This window comes from Amphiura filiformis, chromosome 4 (assembly GCF_039555335.1).
Source record: "Amphiura filiformis chromosome 4, Afil_fr2py, whole genome shotgun sequence".
Taxonomy (NCBI): domain Eukaryota; kingdom Metazoa; phylum Echinodermata; class Ophiuroidea; order Amphilepidida; family Amphiuridae; genus Amphiura; species Amphiura filiformis.
In genome coordinates this window covers 35,971,963-35,998,622 of record NC_092631.1, presented here as the reverse complement: position 1 = coordinate 35,998,622, position 26,660 = coordinate 35,971,963, and the positions used below count along the sequence as shown (strand labels likewise).

Genomic DNA, 26,660 nt, shown 5'->3' with positions numbered 1-26,660 from the left:
TGTCAACATTGGGTGTGTGTTGTTCATATTTACATTTTCTTTACATATTTACGTTGCCTTGAATAATTAAAATATATTAAAATGTATATTGATCATTGTGTACGCCTCTTAACATTACAGTCACGTGTGACAAGCAAGTTTTAAAAATAAACGACTGATAAAGTTTTGTTTAATTATTTATTGTCATGAATCCAGAATTGCAACTTCAAACATCTATTTTTCATTTTATTTGTTTTATGGAGCACATCCTAACCTGATGACTTTCCAAGCTTGGAGCTGCTTGGCTACATTCATAAAAAGATAAGAAATCTACCAAAAAAACGTTCACAACGTAAAGAAATCAGCAAGTTTAAAAAAACCCACCTCGGCTCACTTTTTGAAACTTGGTCCCATTTTAAACACCAACAGCAAATCAGTGTTTTTATTTTATTTCAACAGAACACAGCGTTTCCAACAAGATTACAAGCCTACGTGTTATTTGTTTAATTCAATCATTAATCATGATTATTATAAAACAAAACACAATAGGATATTGGCTTACCGTGCAAGAACAAGATACCTTTCAGGTCGTTCCATAAAGCTTACAAATTAATATCGCATCTGCACATTAAAGATACATAACACTTCTGGACTGGAAATGTTTTAAATTTATATAAATATGATAAAGTTTAAATCAGTACCTTTTACAAATGGGACCAAGTTTCAAAAAGTGAGCCGAGGTGGGTTTTTTTAAACTTGCTGATTTCTTTACGTTGTCAACGTTTTTTTGGTAGATTTATATTACTCTATATAATGGTAATCGCTATACGTATAAATGTAAATATATAAAGTATAGGCATATAAGGTTGTTAGGGTTAGGGTTAGGGTTAGGGTTAGGCACCCTGAGCGGGGTATTCTGTAGTTACTCCGGGAAAAGAAAGGAATGATGAATACATTTAATAATAATTATTAGGCCTACATAATAACTAAACACATATAACAGCACTGGACAGCCATTCAATGATGTCAATGCCTTTATTCGTTACGTAATTAAAACGCCCAGTCAGATGTATTTCACACCTGCCAAACACAAGTCACCCAATTTCGAAAACTGGACGTTGAAACTTGAATGTACACTCTCATGAATATTGATTGGCAACATTTTCCAATATGTGACCATCCAGCACAACTGAGCCCTGAAGTCGCCAATCATCATTTTTGAGATATTCAACCAAAATATTCTGCTTGAAATTAGCTTTAAAATGATGTATAGGCCTATCATGTCTATATAGCCTAGTAGGGTAGCTGCAGGTAATATGGGACAGCAGGTAATATGGGACACCTGTTTTCATTTTAACAAAAAGTAGCTTAGAGAAGGTAAACACTTTAAGTTGATTTGTTAAGTGTTTAGAGACATCAATTGTGCTTCTAGAAATGCAGTTTTGGAGTCTGTGTATCAAACTCTTGGAAATCAATGCCAAAAGAGTGAAATTGCCCAAAACATTATGTCGTTTTTTTGGCCTGATATAAAATCAATGACGTCACATTTTATGATTGTGTATCCAAAAACTCTGGTAGGGCCTACTGAGGGGGCATTTGTCATTTTTTATGATCTTTAGGTGATGGGTTAAGCTTATCAGCAGGTAAAATTCCACTGACAAGTGGCACTTTCCTTTTATAAATGATTATTTTCTCTGATTTTCAACTGAATGGGTGCAGGTAATATGGGACACATAGGAAATTGTGTGCATTGTCAATGCGAAAAGCAAAACTATTTAGAAAATTGAATTTTCTTGTAGAAATTTGCATTTAACATTCAAAATCATGTAACAAAAATGTTTTTAGAACAAAAGAGTGATTTTCTGAACTTTTGATTTTCACCATAGAGATAACACAGTGTCCCATATTACCTGCACATGCAGGTAATATGGGACACTTGACGATGACGTCATTTTGACGTCATAGCGTCCAAACAAACATAAAAACAAGGTAACATTGCCTGTTTTATTAATCTTAAAGGACAGGTTGTTCATCATAACAATCTCTTGTGTGCATATCTTCTTTAGTTTTTATGCAAATAAGCTAAACGTCCTTAATGGTCCCATATTCCCTGCAGGTAGGCCTACCCTACTTGACATTTAGGCTAAGTAGTGAAAAATCAATAAAACAGTCAATAAATCCTTTGTTTCCTATTGTTTATTGTTAAGTTCAATGGAGCATATCTCAATAGTGGCACTGGCGACATCCGGGCTCAATTGTGCTGGATGGTCACATACTGTCAGCGGTCTAATCGGAAACAATAGAACAATAGACCCTGCAGAGCGTTGGACCGTTCGGTCATGTGATGCAGTGGTTCATGGGATTGGGAATCTCCCTCAGCACAGATTTCGACGTTCAGTAAAATCGTCGTGAGTAAAAATGTAAATATATCGTAAATAAATCTATTTTTTACAAATTTATACCAAAAGAATAATTCTGTAAAGTAACTGGAAGTGTCCAGCCAAGAATGGGTGTATGTCTCTATCTTTAAAATGCTCGTAAGTAAACTAGAATTTTTGTACTCGGGCGCCGGTGCCAAATTCGACAGTCAATTCACAAAAATGTACATGATGGTCAGTTGTAGTAACTACAAATTTCGAACGTTTGAGGACTTGTTCTCAAGTTGTAGAAGGTGCCATCTAGGGTGTCTTCAGTGTTAATTGTTTTCATTATAAGGGAGTGTTCAGAAATACTCTGGTGGGGGGGGGGGGCTGGAAAATATGTAGGGCAGGGCTGTCAACTTTTTGGAATTGCTTGGGCCTTGGCGTGAGACAGAGGCGTACCGGGATTTGCCGACTTCAATGTTCATTTTGACCCATGATTATTTAAGCCACGGCGCTCAAAAATGTGAAAAGCGGGGGGTAGCAACAACAATTTTTTCATGGCGATGCGTGAGATTTTACTCAATTTTCAGCTTTTTGCGTGAGATTTACTTTCAGGCGTGAGATTATACTACCTTGGCGTGAGACCGTGAGAAAGTGACCCAACTCTTTAAATCACTAAAAGCTGCAAATATCTTTGCTCTTCTTTAGTGTTGACAATTTTACAATGTTTTATGTAGTACAGATTATTATTTAAAGGGGCATTTCGTGATCCACAGCCTCATCCCCCCACTTTTCTCAAAACTAGAGCGATAACCGCACCATAGCTGAACCATGTGGCTTCGGCAGTATATTATGGTAGGCCTATACCACTGTCATCATTGCATTTAAATTTCAGCTCAATTGAAGCATTTTGAAAACTTGACATTTGACCCCTTTATTGCCCCTTAATGACCTTAAATGAATTTAAAAATATTTTAAACATTTTTATAATGTTATAAGTTTCATTTCTTAAATTTCAGCTCAATCGGACCATTTTGGAAAACTTGACCTTTGACCCCTTAATGACCTTAAATGAATTTTAAAATATTTTTTAAATGTTTACAATGTCATAAGGATCATTGCATTTAAATTTCAGCTCAATTGGAGCATTTTGACAACCTTGACCTTTGACCCCTTTATGACCCCTTAATGGCCTTAAATAAATTTTTAAATGTTTTAAACATGTTTAGAATGTCATAAGGATCATTGCATTTAAATTTAAGCTCAATCGGAGCATTTTCAGTTAAAATGACCTTTTTTGACCCCTGTGACCCCTGGATGACCTCCGACGTTTGGAAATATTTTTATTATATTCTTTATGTTTTCCTCTTTCATATGACACCACTCATGGGGTCATACCTTCGTGGCATTTAGAGATATGTCCATTTCAGACCAAATGGTTAGTCAGTAAGCTAGTAACTTAGTAAGTAAGCTAGTAAGTAAGCTAGTAACATTCACTCTTATAGGCTGATACCATTTCATGGTTCAGCAAAAAGTTGAGATTTTTATATCACTGGAATACTCTGGCTACACAATGTTTATGTACAAAATATTTCTTGCAGATTAATTTGTTTAGCAAAGATATCGCTGAAATTTGAATTTCGTTCTGGTGCACCAGAACGAAATTACAACGTATTGTCTATGGAGCAGTGTAATACACATAATCATGCATAACTCGCAAACGCAAAAATCGGAATCAACTGAAATTTTGGGAATATGTTTTTTTCGTGGATATGTACTGAAAAATGTCATAAAAAGAGGATGCTAGGATCACGAAATACTCCTTTAATTATCACTGATATACAACTAAATCATGTTGCATTACAATTATAGGTGGAGGAAGCTTGGAGAACAGGGTACACGCCCCTAATTTTTTCCATGGGGACATCCTTAAAAATCCTAATAGAAGAAAAAAAAGCAATAATTGCCATGTGCAACTTTTTTTAGCACATCAAAAAGCACCATGTTTTGGGCCCAAATAGGGTAAAATTGCACAATTTTGCGCTTCGCGATCACATGAACTGGCCCGTCAATTTAATAGCAATTAAAACACACCATTTCGGCAGTAGTGTAGACAGGGGGGCGGAAGGGCCCCTGACAAAAAATGAAAGAGGAAAGTGACCCTCTGACAAAAAATGAAAGAGAAAATCTGGAAGGCAAAGAAAAGGAGCAAGGAGCCCTTTTCCATATAAATTCAACCCGATTATGGGCCAAAAATGTTTGCACGCTGTGTGCGACATTGTCACAATGAAGGCATTTTCATCCCATCATGGGCTTAAATACACAATTTTTGCACACGCTTTGTCTCAATAAAGCCTTTTTTAAAGCTCAAATACATGCACAGTCTCTCTAAAAAACAAAATAGGTAGGCCTATATTTATTTGCAACTGCAATTTCTTTTTTCGTCTGTGCCCCCGAAATTTTATTCACCCAGACCAAGAAAACTGGCTAGCTACGCCCCTGTATTTTGGGCTAAAATATTCTTGTTTTTGCGCACTTCGCCGCAACAAAAAGTCCCAGTAAACATAGGCGTAGATCCCGAGGGGAAGGCCCATACAATCATCCCCCCAATGTTGACGCCTGTATGTGTGTTTCTGACCAAATTAAGCTCATATTTGGCCATTTTAGCCCCCAAAGTACAATTTTTTTGCACGCTTTGCGCGTATCCACTTTTGCATCAAATTTCATTCGTTTAGCTTCCAAATGGCAAACATTTTAGCGCGCTCCGCTCGAATTCACTTATTCTGTCAAATGGTAGGCCCTACTGGATTCATTATACTTTTTCCAACCCCATCCCCCCCCCCCCCAATGTCAAAAAGAAATCTACGCCACTGCCAATCCCCGACCCCCGTAAATTATAGGCCTAATGCTTTCGTTGCCACTGATTCCAATCATAAATGTATGGTTTATTAATACTGGGTTGCATTTAAACATACTTATGCTTCTTAAGGGGGTACTACACCCCTGTGGTAAATTTTTGACTATTTTTGCATTTTTCTCAAAAAATAATAACACACTGGTAACAAAATTTATGTCTATTATTGGGGCAAGGAATCCAATTACTATACTGAAATTTCAGTGACTCAAGACAAGCGGTTCAGTATATACATGTATGATTGGAAATGAGGTACATCCAAGCGGTACCTTATTTCTTATCATAAATAACAAACCGCTTGTCACAGGTCACTGAAATTCCAGTGTAGTAATTGAATTCCTTGCCCCTATAATATATGTAACTTTTGTTACCACTGTGTTATTAGTTTTTGAGAAAAATGCAAAAATAGACACAAATTTATCGAGGGGTGTAATGCATGAATACAAATTTTCATATCATTCATATGTTTCCTCTGCCATTTGATTTAGAATGGTACATTATGATGGGGGGGGGTCAAAATAGTTTTGAACCTATATGAGGGGGGTCAAAAAAGTTTTAGGTCCATTAAGAGGGGGGGTCAAAAAAGTTTTGGGTTCGCGAAGAGGGGGTTAACAAAATTTTCGACACGAAAAAAAAAATTTCCAGCCCCCACCAAAGTATTTCTGAACACTCCCTAAATGTCGCAAAATATTAATATTGACAATAATTAACAACCTGTTTGACCCATGTTGACCTCTCAATAGGCCTATATTTAGTACGTATACAACAAGTCATACCTAGAATATTTTCTCAATTTGAATTTTATCCTTTCTAGGTATGACTGCTTTCTTTTAGGCTCCGGAATTGGCGATTACATAGATGAGAGTAACTGGTAAACAGCGAACATGTGCAGTACCGGGCTGCTATTCAATTGCGTGGTGCATGGGTGACATGTATTTTCAATGTAAAATGCCTATACGGTGATACACCCAAAATAAAACAAATCACCGTATAGATCCCTGTACTAGGCCTATATTCATACATTGCTCACCTGTGTTTTCATATCATATTTTGTGGTGAAAAATGACTACAAATGTGTAATTTGCAATCATTTTTGGAGCAATGATTTCTTCATACTGACGGCTATTAAGTGTGTTGTGAATGCATATTAAACACATACAAACACATACACAGCACCTGCTGGAACTCCCGGTCGGAGCCGGGAGTTTCAATTATTGGAACTGACATGATGGTTTAATACATGTAATAATGTAGGCCTAATAATAACGCATACATTTATGTAACTTATAAACATATCTTTTTGCTTTCTGTTACTTACAGATTATATATATAAACCAGCCTTTGAAATGATGTCTTCAGTTTACAATTATGTGTAATCAAAGGTAACGTTGTGCATTCTGCAGTTTAAAAAATCCCGAAAAAGTCTGCTTGGGTTTTCATTAGTATAGGGAACCCATACCGTAGTAGCTCTGCACAAATAGGGCAGCATCAATAACGAAAATGTCATACCGATAAATGACACGTCTGTTTTGCCCGTTTTTTTTAAGTTGACCTTGTGAACTAGGTTTTCGTACTCTTAAGGGGGTACTACACCCTAGACTATGCCATAGTCAATTTTTGATAAATAAAAGCATGTTATTAATCATGATGAAAGCATTCAGTTGAACTTGAAATTATACTGATATTTATTACATCAAAATACTAGTATAAAATTGTGAAGAAAAAGTTTATATAATTATAGTGACAGCTAGTAAAAGTAAAGTGTACGTAGGCTTATATTATTGAATGCAACATATCATAATGTCATAATTATATTGGCACTTCAATACTGAACAATTCTGATTTTAGAACGGGACTTTGAACGGGCAAAGTCCCTAACACTGTCAATCATACTTGTTTATCAATCCAATTTAACCGCAAGCAGATACAAGACGCGCTCATGTACTTACTGAGAGTTCAATGTTCCCACCAACACAAAGGCAGCATAGTTGTGTACCATGTAGGTATTAATGGTAATGGCAGGTGCCCAGAGAATTTAAACCATAACGAGATCTGGGCGACCAATCACAAGCCAGATCCAATTAAAGATGCATTACGGCCAATTTTAGTTAGGCCAGAAATTGGCCTAACTCTCCATAGAGTCCCGTGTTAAAAATGTTAACCGCAAGTCAGAGTCAGTAGTCCACTTTGGAAGCTAACAAACAGAGGGGGTACGGTAACTGAAAAGATCAGTTGTGAAAATCTATCAATTGTGCACACATTTAAAATTAAATCAGAGTTTTAAGCTTAAATACAATATCCAGAGTATACACAATGGGCAAGTGGACTACGGAGTAGTCTAACTACACCCCTGCCCAATTTTGTGCCTATTTTTGCATTCTCAAAAATTATTGAGCATTGGCCAGGGGTGTATTACTCCCTCAATTGGCTATAAGACGTGATTGGTGTAAGTGACACTAAACATCATAGGTCCTCCACTATTTGTAGATTCCGCAAACGCAAAATGTACGCTAGCTTAGCAGCCACTGAGGCACCACATTGTCTGATATAGCCTTTCATGTCAGAGACTCTCCGCGCATACTCATGTACATTGTGTGGATTTATGTAACTGCATAGTCATCAACTGCTGCATGCGCTGAAGCCCAGCGCTGAGTGACAGCCAAAATTTAACTCAAGTAAATTTTCAGCCAATCAGAAAAGATGTACGGTATCATGAGGTTGTCGCCAAATGGTTTGTTTAGTGACGAAGGAGCACAAATCGGTTGGGACCGAGACTAGGGGTGTAGTACATTGTTCCACCTTAAAGGTAGGTGGTCAGATTTTTTCGTATTGTGTTTTGTGCCTCACATGAGGCCCATACCAAAATAATCCAATCACCAAATTTTGATATAAAATTGTATCGGTTGAGCCCATATTAAATGGTCGAGCTACGAGTTTTAAAATATTTTACATCTCATAGCAAGACCAATAAATATTGGGCGTAAAGCACCCAATTTTATCATTATTATGTTTTGGATCCAATATTTTCACACACTTGGATCCATCAAAACATAATAATGAGGTAAATTGCACTAGCCGTTTTGATATTAGAAGTTAAACGTGTTTCATAATTGCCCATATAGAACAATATGTGTGGTATAGGCCTACCACATTTGGGGGGGGGGGGCTATCACTTTTTCATTCATAACATCTAAACGAAATATCTGTTAGGCTTAAAATTTCACTGGGATTATGAAAAAAATATGAGCTTTCTTTTGATGCCAAAATCTCCATTTTTATACGAAAAAGTGGGGGGATGAAGCTGTCGATCAGGTCACCCATCTTTAAATCCTACATTTTACAAGCAATTACCTAGGGCTTAAAATCGATCAGTCCTGTCACCTTCGGAGCCTTATTTCACCCTTATACAGATGAGCATCCATAATTTATAATGCCTCTTTGAAGGTGTCTTGGGAAGTATTTCTTGAGCTGCATATATCTCCTTGTCTTGGGTAGGCATCAAACAATTCTCTGAGGTCTCTGGACTTAAGACCAGACTCTTTATTAATAATATTTTTTTTTATTAGCCTCATTTATACCTGCCCACAAATTTTGTAACATTTCTGTGTCATTTAAATGCTTTTCACAGGTTGAGTGACATATATTGTGTACACCCAGTCATTAAGTGTGAAATGTCAGAGGCAGGGCATGATGGTGATGAGTGTGTAGGCCTAGATGTTGCACAGGTAAGAATTACAGATACTAAAATTAAAAGTATGCTGTAAGGTTGATCCTTTGCACTACAGGGCAGCACTAACCAAGAGTGAAAATACATGTAAGAGCTTTTCTACCAGGACTCTGGTTTAAAAAAAAAGTAAGTCCTGGTTCACTTGCATTTAGTCAGGACCAGGACTTAACTTGAACCAGGACTTAGTCTTTAAACAGGGGCCGCTTTTGTTTTAGTAACAGTCAGAATTTAAGCCAAAATGGTCTATCCAATGGCACAGTTCAATAGTCTACTTTCAACAATATTAGCTCAAATTTTGACCTCACATTGCAGAGAAACCCCATTTAGATTCACCATAGACTATAATGTGATGGGCAATGATTCAGGACAACATATGTAGCCCAGTGTTGTGATTTTTAATCTCAATGGGCTATAGTAGGCAACTGATGGGCCCGAAACAAGGCATGTAGCCTTCTTATTTTCACCCTTGGCTCTAGCACTGCACTGCAAAAGGCATTATGATAAAACAAAGTAACATTAACAAGTTTATTTTGGAAGGATACCCATTTTTAAGGCAATTCAGCTAAACCATGCTAGGGCACCAAGACAAGCTCATGCTAGAGGTGTCACATCTGGGGGAGGAGGTTGGGGGTTGGTCACAAAGGCAGCTCTAGTTGCAACTTCATTGAATCATTAATAATCACCCTTCATTAGTGACATTACCTATTTATGTATAACGTTTGCTGGGTGATAGAGCTACACCAGACACACACCCAATCATCGGTTGGACCAACAACATGTGATGTTGGAGAGATTAACTTGAAGTGTAATGGCAATTGATGTAGAGCATACATTTTTTAATTTTTTTTACAAACATTTTTGTAGCAGTATTTCTCTGCTTTCCAACCTTGAATAACAAGTGCCTATAACTTTCTGTTTTTCAAAATTTGTAAAAAAACACACAAAAACTTTGACTCATGAATTTTGACCTGGGTCAGGACAAGAACGGGCGGGAACTTGGGTATGTGGGAATTGGTGAGAACCTTAATGCACATTTGTACAGTGAACTGTTTTTTGTCATATCCTCTTTTATTGTGTGCCATCAGTCCTACCAGTGATGTGACTACATATAATGCATTCGGTATGAAATCATTTCAAAATTTTACTTTATTAATGAATTAACCTATGAAAACTGCTTCTTGGCATGTTCATAGGCATCAAGAACCAGTCATGGATTTGGGGCTGACAGACCTCAGAACGTAAGGAACTCAGAAGAAGCTGTAAACACATCAATGGAGCTTATGGAAGATGAAGTGCAACAAGTAGATTCTCTGCTTGGCAGTGGAAAGGAAGCATGTAAAGAAGACATTGGGCATTTAGCAGAGTGTTCTGGTTTGATGGATATGGATATTGCCGGCACAATCCCAGGTGATGAATGTGATTTAGGTTCATTTCACTAAGATGAGTTGCAACGTTTTGTAACCATCGTATATTCAAATCTATTGTAACTCTAATATAAGTGTAGATTATTCATCCTGAAGTTCAAAATATTATTTTGTAAATTAAATCTAATACTGGAACTAAAATTTTCATCCGAAAACATCAGACTTCATACAGAAGTTCCAACAAAGCTCAATCCGATGTGTACAGCCACTGTAACAAGACCACTGAACACTTCTCCAATCCTGAAGAAGTAGTTATCCTTGATATAAGAGGAGAGGTGGTTAGAAAGAGGAGTCGGAGAATCCATATGGGAGAGAGTTAAGGATACCGCCATTAACAAGAAAAGGGGACTCCGTTTCCAGTTGTCACACGAATGGGACCCGGCGTTACGAGACATTCCTTCCTGTGTGACATCACAACATCTGACGTCACAATCACATCATCAATCAGATGTCTGATGAAGTCCGATGTTTTTGGATGTGGCAAAGTGAGTTGCAAACTTTAGTTCCAGTATTAGATTTATTTTACAAAATGATCTAATATATAACCCTGTATAAGAGTTCAAATGATTTGGCCTTACTTGTGTTAAAGGAATTGCAACTCTTTGCAAACACATTGTCACATGACCCTGGTGTGACCATGTTCTCTTAATATGCAATAAACAAGACAAGTTCATTGGCAAATGCTGAACTTAAGCACTTTATTTTAAATCACAATGCAGACTAAATTTAAGTGGATAAGACGCACCATAGATGTTTTCAAATCAAAGCTGTCTGAGCTGATGTTTGTTTATGAATTATGATGACCCAGTTTATATTCCGAGTTTGGCCCAAGAAGAAGATGATCATGTATACGTAAGAAATGTATTGGGGCTTTACTTCCCCTCTGCTTATCAGGAAGTAGAGACAATTCTGTAACACCTCGGCACAGTAGTTTTCATTCCTCAAACCACATTCTATGTTATGTATTTTCATACATTGAAATGGAATGCGTTGGTCAGTATGAAACATTTGATTTGCTGTGATCTCTGACTGAAATATTAATTACTATATTTTTTTATCCCCAGCTATAGAGCCAGGAGTAGGGGAGCTCCCTTTATACAAATGACAGCAGATTTATCCCCTGGGATTTATCCTGCTGTCATTCACATTTTGTTGTGTGAAGTTGAAAACTTGTTTGAAAATTTCATCCATTTCATAGGTGTACCTGGTCCTGATGTGGAGATGTCTGGGCAGTCTGGATGGGAATCAGGATTTGCATCAACCTCAGCCTGTGATGTTGCTGATGAAAATACACATGGAGGTGCTACAGGAATACTTCCCATTGCAGCTGGTGAGTATAAGATGATGTAGCTACCATGACGCGGAAAACATCTTTAACAATGCTTCATAGAATAGTGCATACACCTCTATAGTGTGGTTACCACAAATCAGTATGTTGTTGTTCACACCATTTAAATAAAAATATCTCAGGAGTTAAATTTCACTGGGGTAATGAGAAAAATATGAGCTTTCTTCTGATACCTAAATCTCAGTTTTGATAAAGAAAAATGTGGGATGAGACTGTCAAGGACCATGATGAACTGAAGTATTTCACCTATAATAGCTTAAGCTATATTTGTTATTTGCTTTTGTTAGGTGTATCAGCAGAGAACTTCTTATCTGTAACTGCAAGCAGTAGCCTGTCAGATCCTCAGTACAGAATGTCACCATGTGAGCCTCCAAGTGACATATCCCCATTGTCAGGGTTACCAACTGAAGTGTCAAATGAAGATTCTACTGCAAGAACCATGATTGATGAACCTGCCCATATTGCTGCAGCATTAACTGATGAGCATGATAGCAGTCAGCATGGTGTCAGTGAACAGGTAAATGAACAGGAAAGAAATACAGATATGACCCACTCCCACAAAACTGGGCACATTGTCAAAAACTTTAATTCAGTTTTTGATATCATAGTAGCCTTTCAGTGGTGATCTTTTCCTTTAGACCATGCTTATTTATTTATTTATTTATTTATTTATTTATTTATTTATTCTTTATTGCTATATACTTTTACATCAAGGCTATATACTTTTACATCAAGGTTTACTTTTGCATCAAGGTTAAACAGTTTCCAGACACTTTGAAGTTATTGGAAAGAGCTAGGGCAGGGCTTCGATAAATGAGGGATATGGGGTAAAAACAGGTTAAAACAACTTTTTGAAAACAAGTGAAAACAACTATTCTGCTAGGATATTTTTGTCTCAAAAAATGATTTAAATAGGAAAAGCAAGAAGCATTCCTTCATAAAATCAGCATCAATTCTGTCACATGAAAAGATGATCAAATGAGTGGAAAGTGGTTAAGGTTGAATAAATGCAGAATTGCATCATGTAGTAAAAAGCTATCAAACACAGAAAATGCCAAATTCATTGATGGGGAAAAACTAATTTAGGGGAAAAGCTGTGTTGAATTTTGCTATTGTGACAGCTTTATTTCTTACTGATTACTTCCCCAATTTGGCTTGGAAGTTCCTTTAACAGTTAAAATAATTGTTGATCATCATTAGCACTCAACTGGACCTTTGTGATGTAGTTCTTATCAATTTAAATATCATTCTTTACTTCATAAAATTTATCCAACCTGTCTTTTTCATTTGTTTTCTATGTATTTCTCAAGAGTTTATCCATGGATGAAAATTTACCATCAGCAGACTTGGATGATGGAAATCTAAGGATCAATGTAAGTAAAAATAAAATATATTTTTAAACAATGCTACATCTTCGCGATGAAATTAATTTGTTTTAGGGTGGTAGCTAGGGGTGTAGTTCAGCGCAACAGAAATATTGCCAGCCTGACATTTGCTCGAGTCAGAGTTCTATTAAAAAGCACAATTTACACAAAAAATATAACTTGCTCTGACACGTCTCAGAGCTAGCTGGGAGCTTTTGGGTGGCTCAGCTCAGGGTTGTGATATTACCAGTTTATCATCCTTAATTTCTTAACCACCAGGCAGATGGGTACCTTTGAAAATTTATCTGCCTGACAGCTAAGTCACCCAGTCAAAAAGCGAAGGATACCCAATTTGAATTGGCGCAATGTCACCTTTTTATTGATGTTATTGTGAGCTGTCGATCCATCTTTCATTATTAACATATTCCCATAAGATGGGCCTACCTTTTTTGCAAATAAAGTAACATTATGGACATGCACATAAGAATGGTACAGGAGTATCATTTCTCTCAAATAATACATATTCTCAGGTCTAAAGGACTGTCAGAATCTATATATGAAGACTGAGCTTTGTTGCAAAACCCCTTACATCCACTTTTGACTTTTTGAGAAAAACAGCTTTTTTTTAATTGTGCAAGTATTACTGGTTTGATTTGATTCAATTTGGGTTTGGATAAAGTGTTGATGAATAGAAACTAAAAGAATAGGTTTGGTACAATTTTGAAGCCTTTGCAACAAAACAAATTTACCCCTTTTCTAGAAACCACCTTTGCAATCATATTTGAGCCCATTTGTTTGCACTACTTTATGTAACTTGACTAATGCTTTCAAAATCTAAAAGAAAAATCGAAATATCTCATTTACTTTTTTAATTATGAATTTTTAATTAAATTCGGGAAAATGGCATTTTTGAGTATTTCCGAAGCTACACCTTTTGTTAATTAAAATGATTTTTTCAAAAATAGTGACCCAAAAACAGTTCCCTTTGGTTTTAATAGGTAAAGAACATTCCATGCTACTAGTATACATCAAAAAATTTAAACAAAACAATTCTATATTCATTTTATGTTCAGATTTCGAAATTCCCTTAGATTTCCCAAACGGAAATATACCATATCTCGGAAGGAAATTGGTATGAAGGTCAAACAACCACCAAAATGTGTATTTTTGCCCACACTATAATGTCATGTCAATAACTCAATTTCAGCCAAAAGTGGATGTAAGGGGTTTTGAAACAAAGCTCTTCATATGTGGTAATAGGACAATCCATAGTATGGATGAGATTTTTGAATTTTCACCAGTAGGTCATGAGATCTAATAGAATGCCTAAGGGGCTGTTTTGCAATGTAAAACATTGTGATGGGAGGGAGTCACAGGGACACATCTCCCAGTGCAATGGCCAAGTTCTTGTACATTTTATATGTGGGGGAATTGAGGTTGTGCATGTGCTGAAAATTGCTCATGTTTGGATTGTGACAGAGAGTGGGTAATCAGTGCAGTGCAGAGCCTGCATATTGCATGGTGTATATATATCACAGTGTATATCACAACCCTTTGTGATTTGATTCTAGATAGATAGGGCAGCTCAGCAAAGCAGTCTAAGATGTGATAATTAAGCAGTCTTTGTGACTACAGGTGACCACAACAGGTCCTTGCTGACAGAAATACCAAATAGGTTGACACTGTCTGCATATCTCTTCTAAAGTTGCTCCAAAGAAGTGGAGATTTGGATGGCAAGTTATTGCATCTATCCAATTGGATATTGTCTTAGACTTGTTGCACTTTTAGCAGTGGTAGAAATTTGTTTCACCTTGCGAGAATCCACATGGATTCTGGCAACAGCCTTTTACTAGAATCTTTAGATTCTACTGCAATTGATTTAGAGTGTAGGATCAAGAAATTTAAGAGAATCTCTTTTGATTCTTGCAACTCAAGTTTAGAAAAATCTCTGCAAGAATGGATTCTTAGATTCTTTTAAACAAATTTCTGAGCCTGCTTAGTAGTTATTTTTGGCTTTTACTATAGAAACTGTCCCACATATCACTTATACATACAACTGTCCTCAAATTAAATTTGAAGAGGGCATTTTGTGTAGATTAATGTTGAACACCATGCATGATAAAAGTTGTACAAACATCTTAAATAGATGAGAGGACTTCTTGGAATGACCGGGCCTTCCTGCATGCTATTTAACACGGTTATTAGAGCCATTATGTATGATTTCTGTCAAAATTGAATTTTGTTATTCTGTACCCAAAATGCTGTAATAACTGCCAGGATGGGCTTGAACTGTCCATTTTAAGCCAAAATAACAAAGTAAAGTGAAAGAAACCCAACTGGTTATTTTGGCAGTTTAACATGGTGTTCTATCAAAATAAAAAAAGGTGGGACATGTGTAAACATTACAAATATACCATAAAATCAGGCTCATTCAGTTTTACAATAATTATTTAATGTTATATTATAAGATCATACATTATGGCTTTAAAATAACTTTGTTTATTAATTATTCCTACATTCTGATTACATGGATGCATAAATCATAGAAACAGACAAGATTGATTGTGACCTAGTATGTTTTTTCCTGTTGTATATCAGGACAGCATAGAATATTTGCCGAACATGATGGATGTTGGAACAGGCAGTGAGCAGCCACCATTGGTAAGTTTCTCATTTATGTTATGAAAGTGATAGCAAGTCTCTTTCATTTAAAGTGATTTTGAATCATCCTAGTTATATAGTTCAGCTAAGCACTGACATCGCATTCACAACCACACACATTTTCTTTAAAAAAATATCAGATAATTATTAGGCAAACTTGAGCTCATTTAAGCATTTACAAATATTTGTAGTAAAATAAGAAGAGTTCATGTTAGGCTTTATGGGAGGAGTTCTATATTATATGTGAACATGGGTCATGGGTAGCCAAACACATTTTAAAGATCTGTGTTTGAAGGCCAAAATACACCATGTTTTGCTGCAGTAGTGTAGCCAGTGAGGGGGGGGGGGCAGAGTGCCCCCCGACAAAAATGAAAGAGAAAATTGCCCCTCCGACAAAAAATGAAAGAGAAAATAGGGAAGGCAAAGGAAAAGAAAAGGGCCCCCCAAAATTTTATTTTTTCCACCGCCAACCAAGAAAGCTCGCTACACCCCTATTTTGTTGTAAATTTTAGAGCTGCTCAAGGGCCAACCTGTATTGTCAATGGGATGCCTATTGAGAATCACTGCCATGTGAAAACGCTGAAATAACTTGACTTTATATCAATTTAACTATATACATGTAATTATATAGTGATTTCAGGAAGCCTGTGCTACAAAAAATAATACTAATTCACATTGTTTGTCTCAGATTGGTCATATTGATGAGGCTCTTCAAAATCATCCCAGAGCAATAGGACCACCACCAGACAGAGAACAGGTAAGTACATTTATGTATAAAATAATGTAAATATGTGTACTATTTCTTTTTTATGCCTCCACCGGAGGTATTATGTTTCCTGGTTGTCCGTCATTACGTCCGTCTGATATGTTACGAGTGCAATTTCTCGGAACTGGTAAGGCGTATAGTGATGTTATTTGTGGATGGGTAGCCTGGCAATTAGCGGTCTTCAAATTCCAGTAGGTTTTCGTCACAAAATATGGTAATTAAGTAACTAATTTGCATAATGTATGCATATCAAACAAAATAACCTTGTGAACAGATTACTAGTATCTGGACTCTGGAGAGCCGTATGAGTTACAGTGATGTGACTTGGTGGGGACATTTTGGAGTCATTCTGGGGCATCCGGGGTCAAATCACCATGGATTGTCGCAGGTTCATGACATTTTGTTGGAACGACTACCAAAACAAGACAAATAATGTGAAGGTCATTTTGGGGTCATCCCGAGGTCAAATCGCCATAGATTGTTGCAGGTTCATGAAATTTTGTGGGACTAACAACCTCCAAAACGAGATAAAGAATGTGAAGGTCATTTTGGGGACATTTGGGGTCATCCGGGTTCAAATCACCATAGATTGTTGCAGGTCTTTAATATATTTTTCCAATCTTTTTCCCTTCAAATCGCCCCTTTTTAAAATTTCGGCTCCAAGTGAAATTGCACCGATTATAATGATGCACGTCAAGGTGGAGGCATTGCGGCCGACACATTTATGACAATATCTGAATTTTGATGATTTTTACGATCGTCCAGATGAGCAAATCATTGGATGGGCCTTTTAGTGTACAGTATTATTATTATTATTAAATTTAGAATAGAACATATCACATATTATCAACATAAATTCAAGCAAAATTTTAGGAAGAAACCGGGGGTCACTCACATGTAAAGGTGGTACAGGTGTATGCGGCGGTCAAGGGTCCCTTTTTCAGGCTCTCCGGCAGTTCCTTAAGACCTACATTTGCATCATGCTCCAGTTCATTGAGCCTCAAACTCTGACAATTGTAGCTCTGTAGCTCAAATTTAGATAAATTTTGAATTTTATCTGCAAAACCTGTAATTTGGCCCAATTTTAGTTCACAGACGCCCACAAAAATGTTGAAATTTCAGTTCATCAAGCCCCTATTTCACCACATACTCCTACCAAAATTTCAGTTGAGTGCCCCCCTCCTCCCGGGGAACTTAGAAACATGAAATCTGGTGATTGTAAGACAACTTTGGCAATCATTTTTGTGCTTTCTGACAATTCTACAAAACATGTGCTTGTGGCTTGATAATGGACCAAAATGTTTGGTGGGGGGGGGGGGACATTTGATAATTGTGCCCCCACCAGATTTACGCCCTTGATGAACTTTAACGATTATGAATGCAATCAACATTGTAGTGTATATCTAGGGAAAAAGACCACTCTTAACATAGTACTAGCCCATCAGTACCACTGATGACACTCCAACTCCCCCGCCCGTTCTGGAAATTGATTTGTGACTGACAAATTGTTGCAGCCGGGGTCCATAGTTAGTAGCCAGTTTTGCGGTAATTAATTTCTCTGCTTCCAGTTCCCTCACGCAAGCGCTCAGCTGCTGCTTCATGGCCCGAGCGCTTTGTGCGAGCAATTGGAGCATCGCGATGAGAGGGAACTGAGCCAGTCCTACCTTCAACAATGAAACTGGAGAGAAAATAAAGAGTAAAATCCAGCTGGGTTGGGGAAAGTTTGGCTCATTCAGCTACATCTTTTGAGACCCTACTCTTCTTGTCTCTTTGAATAGGCAGGTGTTTGGCCAGTGCATATGGTCTTTCATACACACTAAATCCTGGTGTAACAAAAGGACAGGATGACAAATACAAGACAGAATTCAGGAGTGCAGGATATAATGATGTTGACCATCAAATCAAAGAAATGGAGGTGGGCAGCTAGGACACCTGGTTAGGTGGTATGACAACAGATGGATACATAGAGCAAAAGTTTGCCAAGACACCTAACCAGGATATCATAGAGCAGCACGAAAATAACTTATAGTTTCATTAGAAACTGCAGTCTATAACTAAATCTATTTGTTTACTTCATTTTTTCTCAGTTTTACCAGTACTACCAAGAAGAATATATTCCCAGCCTCTCTGATGACATGATGGTAAGGATTGGTTATTTGCATGAGTGATTGATCTAAAGATGGATAGTTATGCATTATACATGTACAATAGGTATACACATACCTTGTGGTGATGTTAAAGTTTGTTTGGCTTATATAAGGCGGAAAAAATAAGACTCATAACACTGTGTATTGATATAGAATGGCGTGCATGCTGTTGGGCACAATACTTACGCTACTTGTGCGTTGCATAATATGTGACTAGCGCACGCTTATGTGAATTTACGCGAACGTGAGTTGGGACTTTATTGACGTGCGTGATTAAAAAAAGCCAATAATTTCCGCTTTACATAAGCCTAACAAACTTCAGTGTAGTACCTCATGAGGGGAAGGATTTTAAACATGACAATTCTGTTGCAACCAAACTTAATGTCACATGTTTTAATGTCACTTTGGTTCACTCTTATGACAGCCATTAGGGTTGAACATTGAATGTTTCAAAATATTAATTTTTTGTCTCATCTGAAAGGTATGTATATATGCATCAGTGTTTGCCTGCAAACGACACATACAAGATTTTTCACTCTAAACTGCGGACTTACCTGCAACCGAGGACAAACTGCTGCAATAGACCTCAAATGCGTGTGGACGAGTGGATAAGGCGCCCGACTCATAATCCATAGGTTGCGAGTTCGAGCCCCGCTCGTGCCAACGTGTTGTGTCCTTGGGCAAGGCACTTTGTCCTCATTGCCTACTGGGGGATGGGGTTGGGTTTGGTTGGATGTTTGTTTCAATGTTGCAATATTGGCGCTGATTAAGCTGCTGCCTGCAAATTGCATTGTGTCTGTTTAGGTGTGTTTAATGTACAATTCTAGCAATTTGACCTCATGGGTCACCATTAGAGTTTGTAATAAAACCTTCCTTTTTTTTTTTAAATGCATTTGAGCAATACTTGCTCAAAACCATGGACCATGTGTGTAAAAAATACAGTCAGCACTAGTTGATGGCTAAAATTCTGTTTTGTATCATACACACACACAAAAATTTTAGTCCATGTTTAACACGTCTGCAGTTAGATAGCAATACACACTGTCCTTGGTTGCGGCAAACACACACAGGGGGTGTTAGGGGTGTGTATGGATGTATGCGAGATTTGGTTATAAAGTTTTTGGTTAAAACAATGCTCTCTAGTGAACAGTAAAAATTGGTGTAACAATCCGCCTAAATGTAACCCTAAAATACTAACCTTTACCTGATTTTAGGGGGCGAGGGGGGTGTGGGTGGAATAGATTCTGCTATTACGTCAACAATTCTGTTGCAACCAAACTTAACGCGGCTGTGTACTCTAGACATTGTTTCTTTCGCAAAATTGAGTTTTTTTGATATGTTTGTACTTTGTTATGTTTTTTATAAATACAAGGAATAAAAATCCAGATTTGTGAACTCCAACTGTAATATTTTAAGGATTTTATTTCCCTATTCCACTCGTGTTTGAAATTGAAAAGGAAAGAAAAAACCTAGTGGTCAAATGGCTCCTTTTTAGCTGTTAAAATGTGGGTTTTTTCAAGTTCTTTCCCCCGATTTAAATATCAAGTTATGAATGGATTTCGCTCAAACTTCTCAAGGGGCTGTGGATTAACCCGATGTTCCCGTAATATAAGGTAGAAAAACAAAAACTGCCGCATTCTCCTGCTAGATTCGATGAAAGTGCAAAATGTGACCACTTTAAACTTCAATGGCTATTATTTCAATGTTCATTTTCTCGGTAAAATGACGCCTAGGTACACGATAACTCAATAAATACAGCATCTATAGGTATCAAACATGATCATCGTAAAAAGCATGATCGACTCAAGAAACGGTTTTCTCATTTTTTATATTTTGGTCTATTTTCGATTTTAGGCATCATTTTGTGCAAATAGGCGTTTGTGGATTTCAAAAAGTTCAATTTGATGCCTTATATGGTCAATATCTCAAAAACTAAGGCCGATATCAAAAAAAATTAAAAAACGTTTTTGGAATGGAACCTCAAGATTGAGCTAAAAACAAAATAAAATATTTTGGAAAGAGTGTATATCTCGGTGGTCGCCGTTTCATTAAAAAACCAAAAACTCACTTTTTTGTGATTTTCTTCATAATTGTTGTTTTTACCCCAAATCTGTATGTATATTAAGATTTATTGATGTCTTGCCCTTATAAAAATGTATACTTTTATATGTCTTGCGCTAATAATTACAAAGTTATTGCACTTTTACTACAAGCATGTCTGAGAGTACACAGCTGCCTTAATGTCACATGATCAAGAGGAATGCCCCTAAAAATGTTGATTTTGATTGCTTTATTATAACAGGTGATACATGTGTTTTACTTTTTGTTTTACTTAAAGTTGGAGGATCACTCATAACGTTATAACCAGAAGTCCCAACGTGACAATGTTATCTCAACTACAAATTGATATAACATTGACATGAACAACTTGCACATCCATTGTTATGTTTTAAGAATCTTGCAGCGTATTCTAATTGTACAAAGCCCAGCTATCCAACTATTCCCCACTAGCCTCATACTCAGGAAGGCTATTCTGACATCATCTTGGATCCAAAACATAAAATTGGATGCTTTATTATTCCCACTATTTATTGCATGGTCTCTCTATGACTACGTCTCGTCCAATATTTTAAAACTCACAGCTCAACCAATAAATATGGGCTCAATCAATCCAATTTTATATTAAAATAAAGCATAAATAATATTATTTTACTTTATTTCCTAAATGTTTGCATAATTAGCATACTTCTGGGCATTAAAAAGAATAAGGTTTATACTTTGTTTCACTTTCAGTGATCACTCTTATGAATTCTGGTTGATTTCTGTTACTTTCAATTGAATTTGAACAAAACATATTCATTTTTGTGAAAATTTTTTTTATCACTATAGGATTTCATGGACTTGAGGTTGAGGATTGAAGCAGGGGAGGAGACAGAAGAAAAGCAGTCTGTAAGTTATTAATTATATTTTAATGTGAAGGTTCTAGTTACTCTACATACAGGTGTGTCAATAATTGGCAAGCAAGGTGGCCCAGTTGTTAGTTAATTAGAGGGCAAGAGATCTCCGTTTCAATTCCTGGCAGAGCCAAACATTTAAAAAAATGCACTCTTTCTCTCTATTACTGCTTAATTAATTGTAGTGCAGTACATGTAAATGGCAAAGAACTCACAGCCAAATATGATCATGGTAATACCTGGCTGTCTGTACACCCTGATCTTGGCCATAATGGTAGAGCAGTGTCTGAATGATTTTTCACCAGATCAAAAAGATTTTTTTTTTAAATAGGCCCTAGTATTTTAGATATCAATGATTTCAAAATGAGTAAAACAAGAGTGTTTTTTCATACTAATAATAGAAGTCTACCCACCTGAATATGTTGATACAAATACAAATTGCATTAATCTACCGATTATGCGAAACACAAAAACCCTCTCACACAGAGATTTTTCTGACCTGTCCCTAAGACCGACCTATCGGCGCCTCTTTGAGTTGAGCGCATGCGCAACGATCCCTGTTCACTCCCCACCGCCCAGAGAAATAACATACCGCAAGGGGTTAAGGAGGCGGGATCAACATATTCAGGTGGGTAGACTTCTATTATTAGTATGAAAAAACACTCTTGTTTTACTCATACTTATACATAGAACTACCCACCTTCAATGTTGATACAAATACAAATTGCATTAACATTGACTAGCACCGCTAATAGGTGGTAGAGGTGCGGTCTGTTATTTAGACGCCGAGGTCAGGAAAATCCCATTTTGCTTAAAAAGCAAGATACCAAGAAGATTGCTTAAAAGCAAAAACCCTGAAAATTGCTTGAAAAGCAAAACAAGAATTGCTTAAAAAGCAAAACATAGACTAAAAAGACAATAGGATTTCAAGAATGTCTACAAGTAAAGTTATTCAATACACTTATGACCTGGTCATTCCTGAAAACAAATAAGGTTAGACAATCAATGATTAAGACATTAATGCTAATTGTTATCTTACCCTTATTGTCTGTTAGTCGAAGTCCTCGCAAGACTGCTTTAGCGAACTTGACCCTGGAGTCTTCCTCTCCGACATTACGCAGATATGTATCAGTAAACGTGAGGCGGTGCTCCAAGATATAGTTTCGCAAATCTCGCTCAGAGTGACCCCTTTCTGAAATGCCCACGAGCCTGAAACTGTTTCTAGTAGAATGTGCCGCAGGGGTACATGTTCCTTCGAACGCTTTAGCATCTACTATGAGCGAAACCAACCATCGTGCTAGTGTCTGTTTCGAAGCTGCCTTGTTAGGTTTAGCATGGGTTATAAAAAGTTGGTCAGTCGATCCCCTAATATTACTGGTCCTATAAATATAGTGTTCGATAGCCCGCACAGGGCACCATAGCCTATCTTCTCGTACGGCTGACTTAGTGCCAATCCTCGGAAGCAAGATGAACCAGTGTTGAAACGTCTGGCATTCATATTTAGCTATGAAACCTACTTTAAAGATCATAGAGACGCCATTGCGTGAAAAAACAAGAGTTTTGAACGATAAAGCTTGCAATTCCGACCCACGACGGCCGGTTGCTAGCGCTACCAAAAAGACCGCTTTGAGAGTGATCTCTCGTAACGGGCAGATTTCATCGGTTCATATGGTGCTCCTTTGAGAAGCTCCAAAACTTTGCTTAGATTCCATGCAGGAACGATTCTACGCTTAGGGGGACGAGAATTGTACATGCCATTGAGGAGAAGACGGATGTAGTCATTCTTATATAGAGTTGATCCGTCCTCAAATCCCCTATGGATCGCCAAGCGATAGCCGATTTATAGTTGCTAACTGTGGCTACCTGTAAGCCAGAGTCGAACACTTCCGTGAGGAAGTCGGCTATCTGAGACTGAGTTGCTCTGGCAGGAGAGCAATTTGTCTTTTCGCACCACTTGTAGTATCGACCCAGACGCCCAGAATAGATTCCGAGTGTTGAGTCTTTTCTACTGTATGCGATGAGGTTAGCAGCTTTTTGTGAAAAGCCGCTTTCCTCGCAGCGCTGCCTGATAACGGCCATGCAGTTAACCTCAGATGACCCAGCTGAATGGTCGGCACCACTGTCTCCAGATCCTGCTGTCTCAGGAGGTCTGGTAACTGTGGAAGAAACCGAGGTGTACCTATGAGAAGGTTCACCATGGGCCGAAACCATAGATGCCTTGGCCAAAAGGGTGCTATGAGTATTATGTTGCAATCTTCGCTGGCTATTTTCTGTATTACTCTCTGTAGCAGCTTAAATTGGAGGAAATGCGAGGTCAGCCATTCCTCTCCAGTTCAAGTGTAGTGCGCTACCGCCAGTGCTCTTGGATCTCGCATCCTGGAGCAATATACTGGTAGTTGGTGGTTGCTTGCTGATGCAAACAGATCCACTGTCGGATAAAACATTACTCGGAAGATGGTTTGGACCACCTGAGGAGACAGTGCCCATTCTGTCGGGCTCCGCACTCGACCTCGAGAGAGGTCGTCCGCTAGAATGTTTGTGACCCCGCTATGTGGATAGCCTTGAGTGACATTCCTCGATGGTGACACTTCTTCAACAAGCTTAAGAGTGTGCATGCACAACAGGGGAGATTTTGTACCTCCTTGTTTGTTGATGTATGCTACCACCGTCGAATTGTCCGACTGCACTATGAACTTGCAACCCATCAACTGATCTTCAACGCCTGGATCGCTCTTTCTACCGCCCAGAGTTCTAACAAGTTGATGTGAGACTTGGCTTCCGCTGGGGACCACAGGCCCGGCCGCCTGATCCTGAATATGACTTCCCAGCCCATCTTCGACGCCGTCTGGCGTGTGATGGTAAGCTGAGGAGGGGGGCAGGAAATCTGACCCCTATGTTCAGGTTGGCCGTCGTGGACCACCACTTGAGTTTGTCACGGATCAGTTCCGACATTGGAACCATCCTGTAAACTGAGTGGCAACTGGGTCTGTAAAACGCCAGTAGGTGCAGCTGAATTGGTCTCATATGCATACGACAATTCGCACCAGGTCTACTAGACTGGCCATGAGTCCTAACACTCTTAGCCAAGCAGTGGCTGGAGCGTGACTTTCTGCACTGAGAATCTTGACGCATTGTATTATGTGCATAATTCTTCTCCGGAGAGGGCCTGGCCAGGCCCTCCGATAAGTGCAGACGGGCCCCAGAAACTGGGGGATCTGTGTCGGGACGAAGTTTGATTTCTTCACATTTATCACAAAACCCATGCTCGTCACTGTCTCTTGAACCATTCTTATCTGGTGCAGAGCCTCTACCCCCGCTCGACTGTATATCAGCCAGTCTTCGAGGTAAACGCACAGATTGACGCCTTTCGTCTGAGATAAGCCGCCACTGTCTTTACTATACGAGTAAAGACCCGTGGGGCTGTGGAAAGACCGAATGGAAGACATCGAAACATGTATGTCTGGTCTTTCACCCTGAACTTGAGCCATTTCTGGTCGCTCGGGTGGATGGGTACATGAAGGTACGATCTTTCAAATCTATTGACGTTGCCCAACAATCTTTGATTGGACATGTCAGAACAGTTGCCAGAGTCTCCATCCTGAATCTTCGTGGTTTGATATATTTGTTCAATGGTTTGAGATTCAGGATGGGACGCCAGTCTCCAGTCTTTTTGGGAGCCAGAAAGAAGCTCGACCAAAACCCCCCTTGAAAGGGGGGAAGACTGGGACTATGGCATTTTTCTGAAGTAGATTTGAAACTTCGGAGAGCAGTACCTGCCTCTGAACTAGAGAAGCTGGTAATCTTGTCTCCCTCTGCAGGTTCTGCGACGGAGGGGTTGTGGTAAACTCTAACTGATAACCCCTGCTCACTACCCCAAGAACCACTGAGCCCGGGCTGATGGTTTCCCATGCCCGGCGTATGTCTGTAAGCTGCCGCCCACCTGTGGGGAAACCCTGGTGGAGGGTTCACCAGTAAAGGTGAACACGCCGCCGCCGTGCCTCAGGTACGAGACGACTTTCCCCCATGAGCGTTTTGCTCTTGGAGGATTGCCGCCGCTCCTGTGCCTGCTCTCTTCTTACCCCGAGGGGCGGAAGAGGCGGCGCTGGCAGGTGCTTGAGCTTGTGGCGTCACATTGGAAGAGGCTTGTCTGGTCACCTTGACTTTGGCATGACCTCTTGACCTCCTCTTCCTAGACTTGCCTTTCTGGGTTAAAGACGAAGTCTTTTCCTGCAGAGCTCTCTCTTGGGTGAGTTTAGTTGCTAAGTGAGTGTATCAACCACTGAACAAAACCCATCACCAAGAGTGAGGCTTGTGCCACCGGAGTCTCTTTCAACTTTTCTGACAAGTCTTTGTTGAAAACGAGATTCAACGAGGCACAAGCGTCCTCCCGCCTTGATAGGACTGCTCTGCGAGTCAGTAGCATAGATTCCTCCATGATAGTAGAGGAAAGCTTTGCCGCTAGCTCACAATCCCGATAAAGATCGGAATCCTCCCCACACAGCTCCTTCACTTGATGACCTACACTCGAGGTCAACAAAGAAGAAAAGGCTGAAAGTCTGGTAGATACTCTGAGAGAATTATCCACCGACTTTTAATTGTTCCTCCCAATATGGGGAGAACGATTGTGGGTGGTTCTTATTCACTTGGTGAGGTAAGAACTTAGCAACGCCCCTTCTATACCTGGGCACCGGAACATTCCGTTATAGTCCTTCTCAGACACACGGAACGCTTTTCCGTAGGGTCGCCCTCTATAAGACAAGGATCCACGATGATCTCCTTTCTTATCAAGAGCCTGCCAATAGCCAAGTATTTCGGCAGGAAGAGTGACACCAGATAATGTGTGTAGTCCACTACCTACCCCCAAGCCTCCTAGAAGGACGCTTGGTGTCTCCTCGGTTACCTCAGGACCATACGCCAAGTCTAAGTTACGAGCTAGACGACGAACGTGTCCGGGGTCTCCTTCGAAAACCGGGTGGTATAGAATCTACCCACTAGACGTTGACTCACTTGCGC

General features: G+C 38.7%; 1 protein-coding gene across 3 annotated transcripts in view; it reads left to right on the top strand.

Annotated features, from left to right (window-relative positions):
- The first annotated feature begins 2,334 nt into the window (after positions 1 to 2,334).
- Positions 2,335 to 26,660, top strand: part of LOC140150843 (uncharacterized) — a 30,070-nt gene continuing 5,744 nt past the window's right edge. The window contains exons 1-11 of one of the 3 annotated variants that reach the window (XM_072172986.1): positions 2,335 to 2,387; positions 6,577 to 6,638; positions 8,885 to 8,981; positions 10,177 to 10,390; positions 11,606 to 11,737; positions 12,043 to 12,272; positions 13,066 to 13,128; positions 15,718 to 15,780; positions 16,469 to 16,537; positions 18,634 to 18,687; positions 21,583 to 21,642. In XM_072172986.1, the coding sequence (XP_072029087.1) occupies positions 6,625 to 6,638; positions 8,885 to 8,981; positions 10,177 to 10,390; positions 11,606 to 11,737; positions 12,043 to 12,272; positions 13,066 to 13,128; positions 15,718 to 15,780; positions 16,469 to 16,537; positions 18,634 to 18,687; positions 21,583 to 21,642 (996 nt within the window). In that variant the 5' untranslated portion in view covers positions 2,335 to 2,387; positions 6,577 to 6,624. Of the gene's footprint in view, positions 2,517 to 6,576; positions 6,639 to 8,884; positions 8,982 to 10,176; positions 10,391 to 11,605; positions 11,738 to 12,042; positions 12,273 to 13,065; positions 13,129 to 15,717; positions 15,781 to 16,468; positions 16,538 to 18,633; positions 18,688 to 21,582; positions 21,643 to 26,660 lie in introns of all 3 variants that reach the window. The other 2 variants (XM_072172987.1, XM_072172988.1) reach the window with 2 other exon arrangements.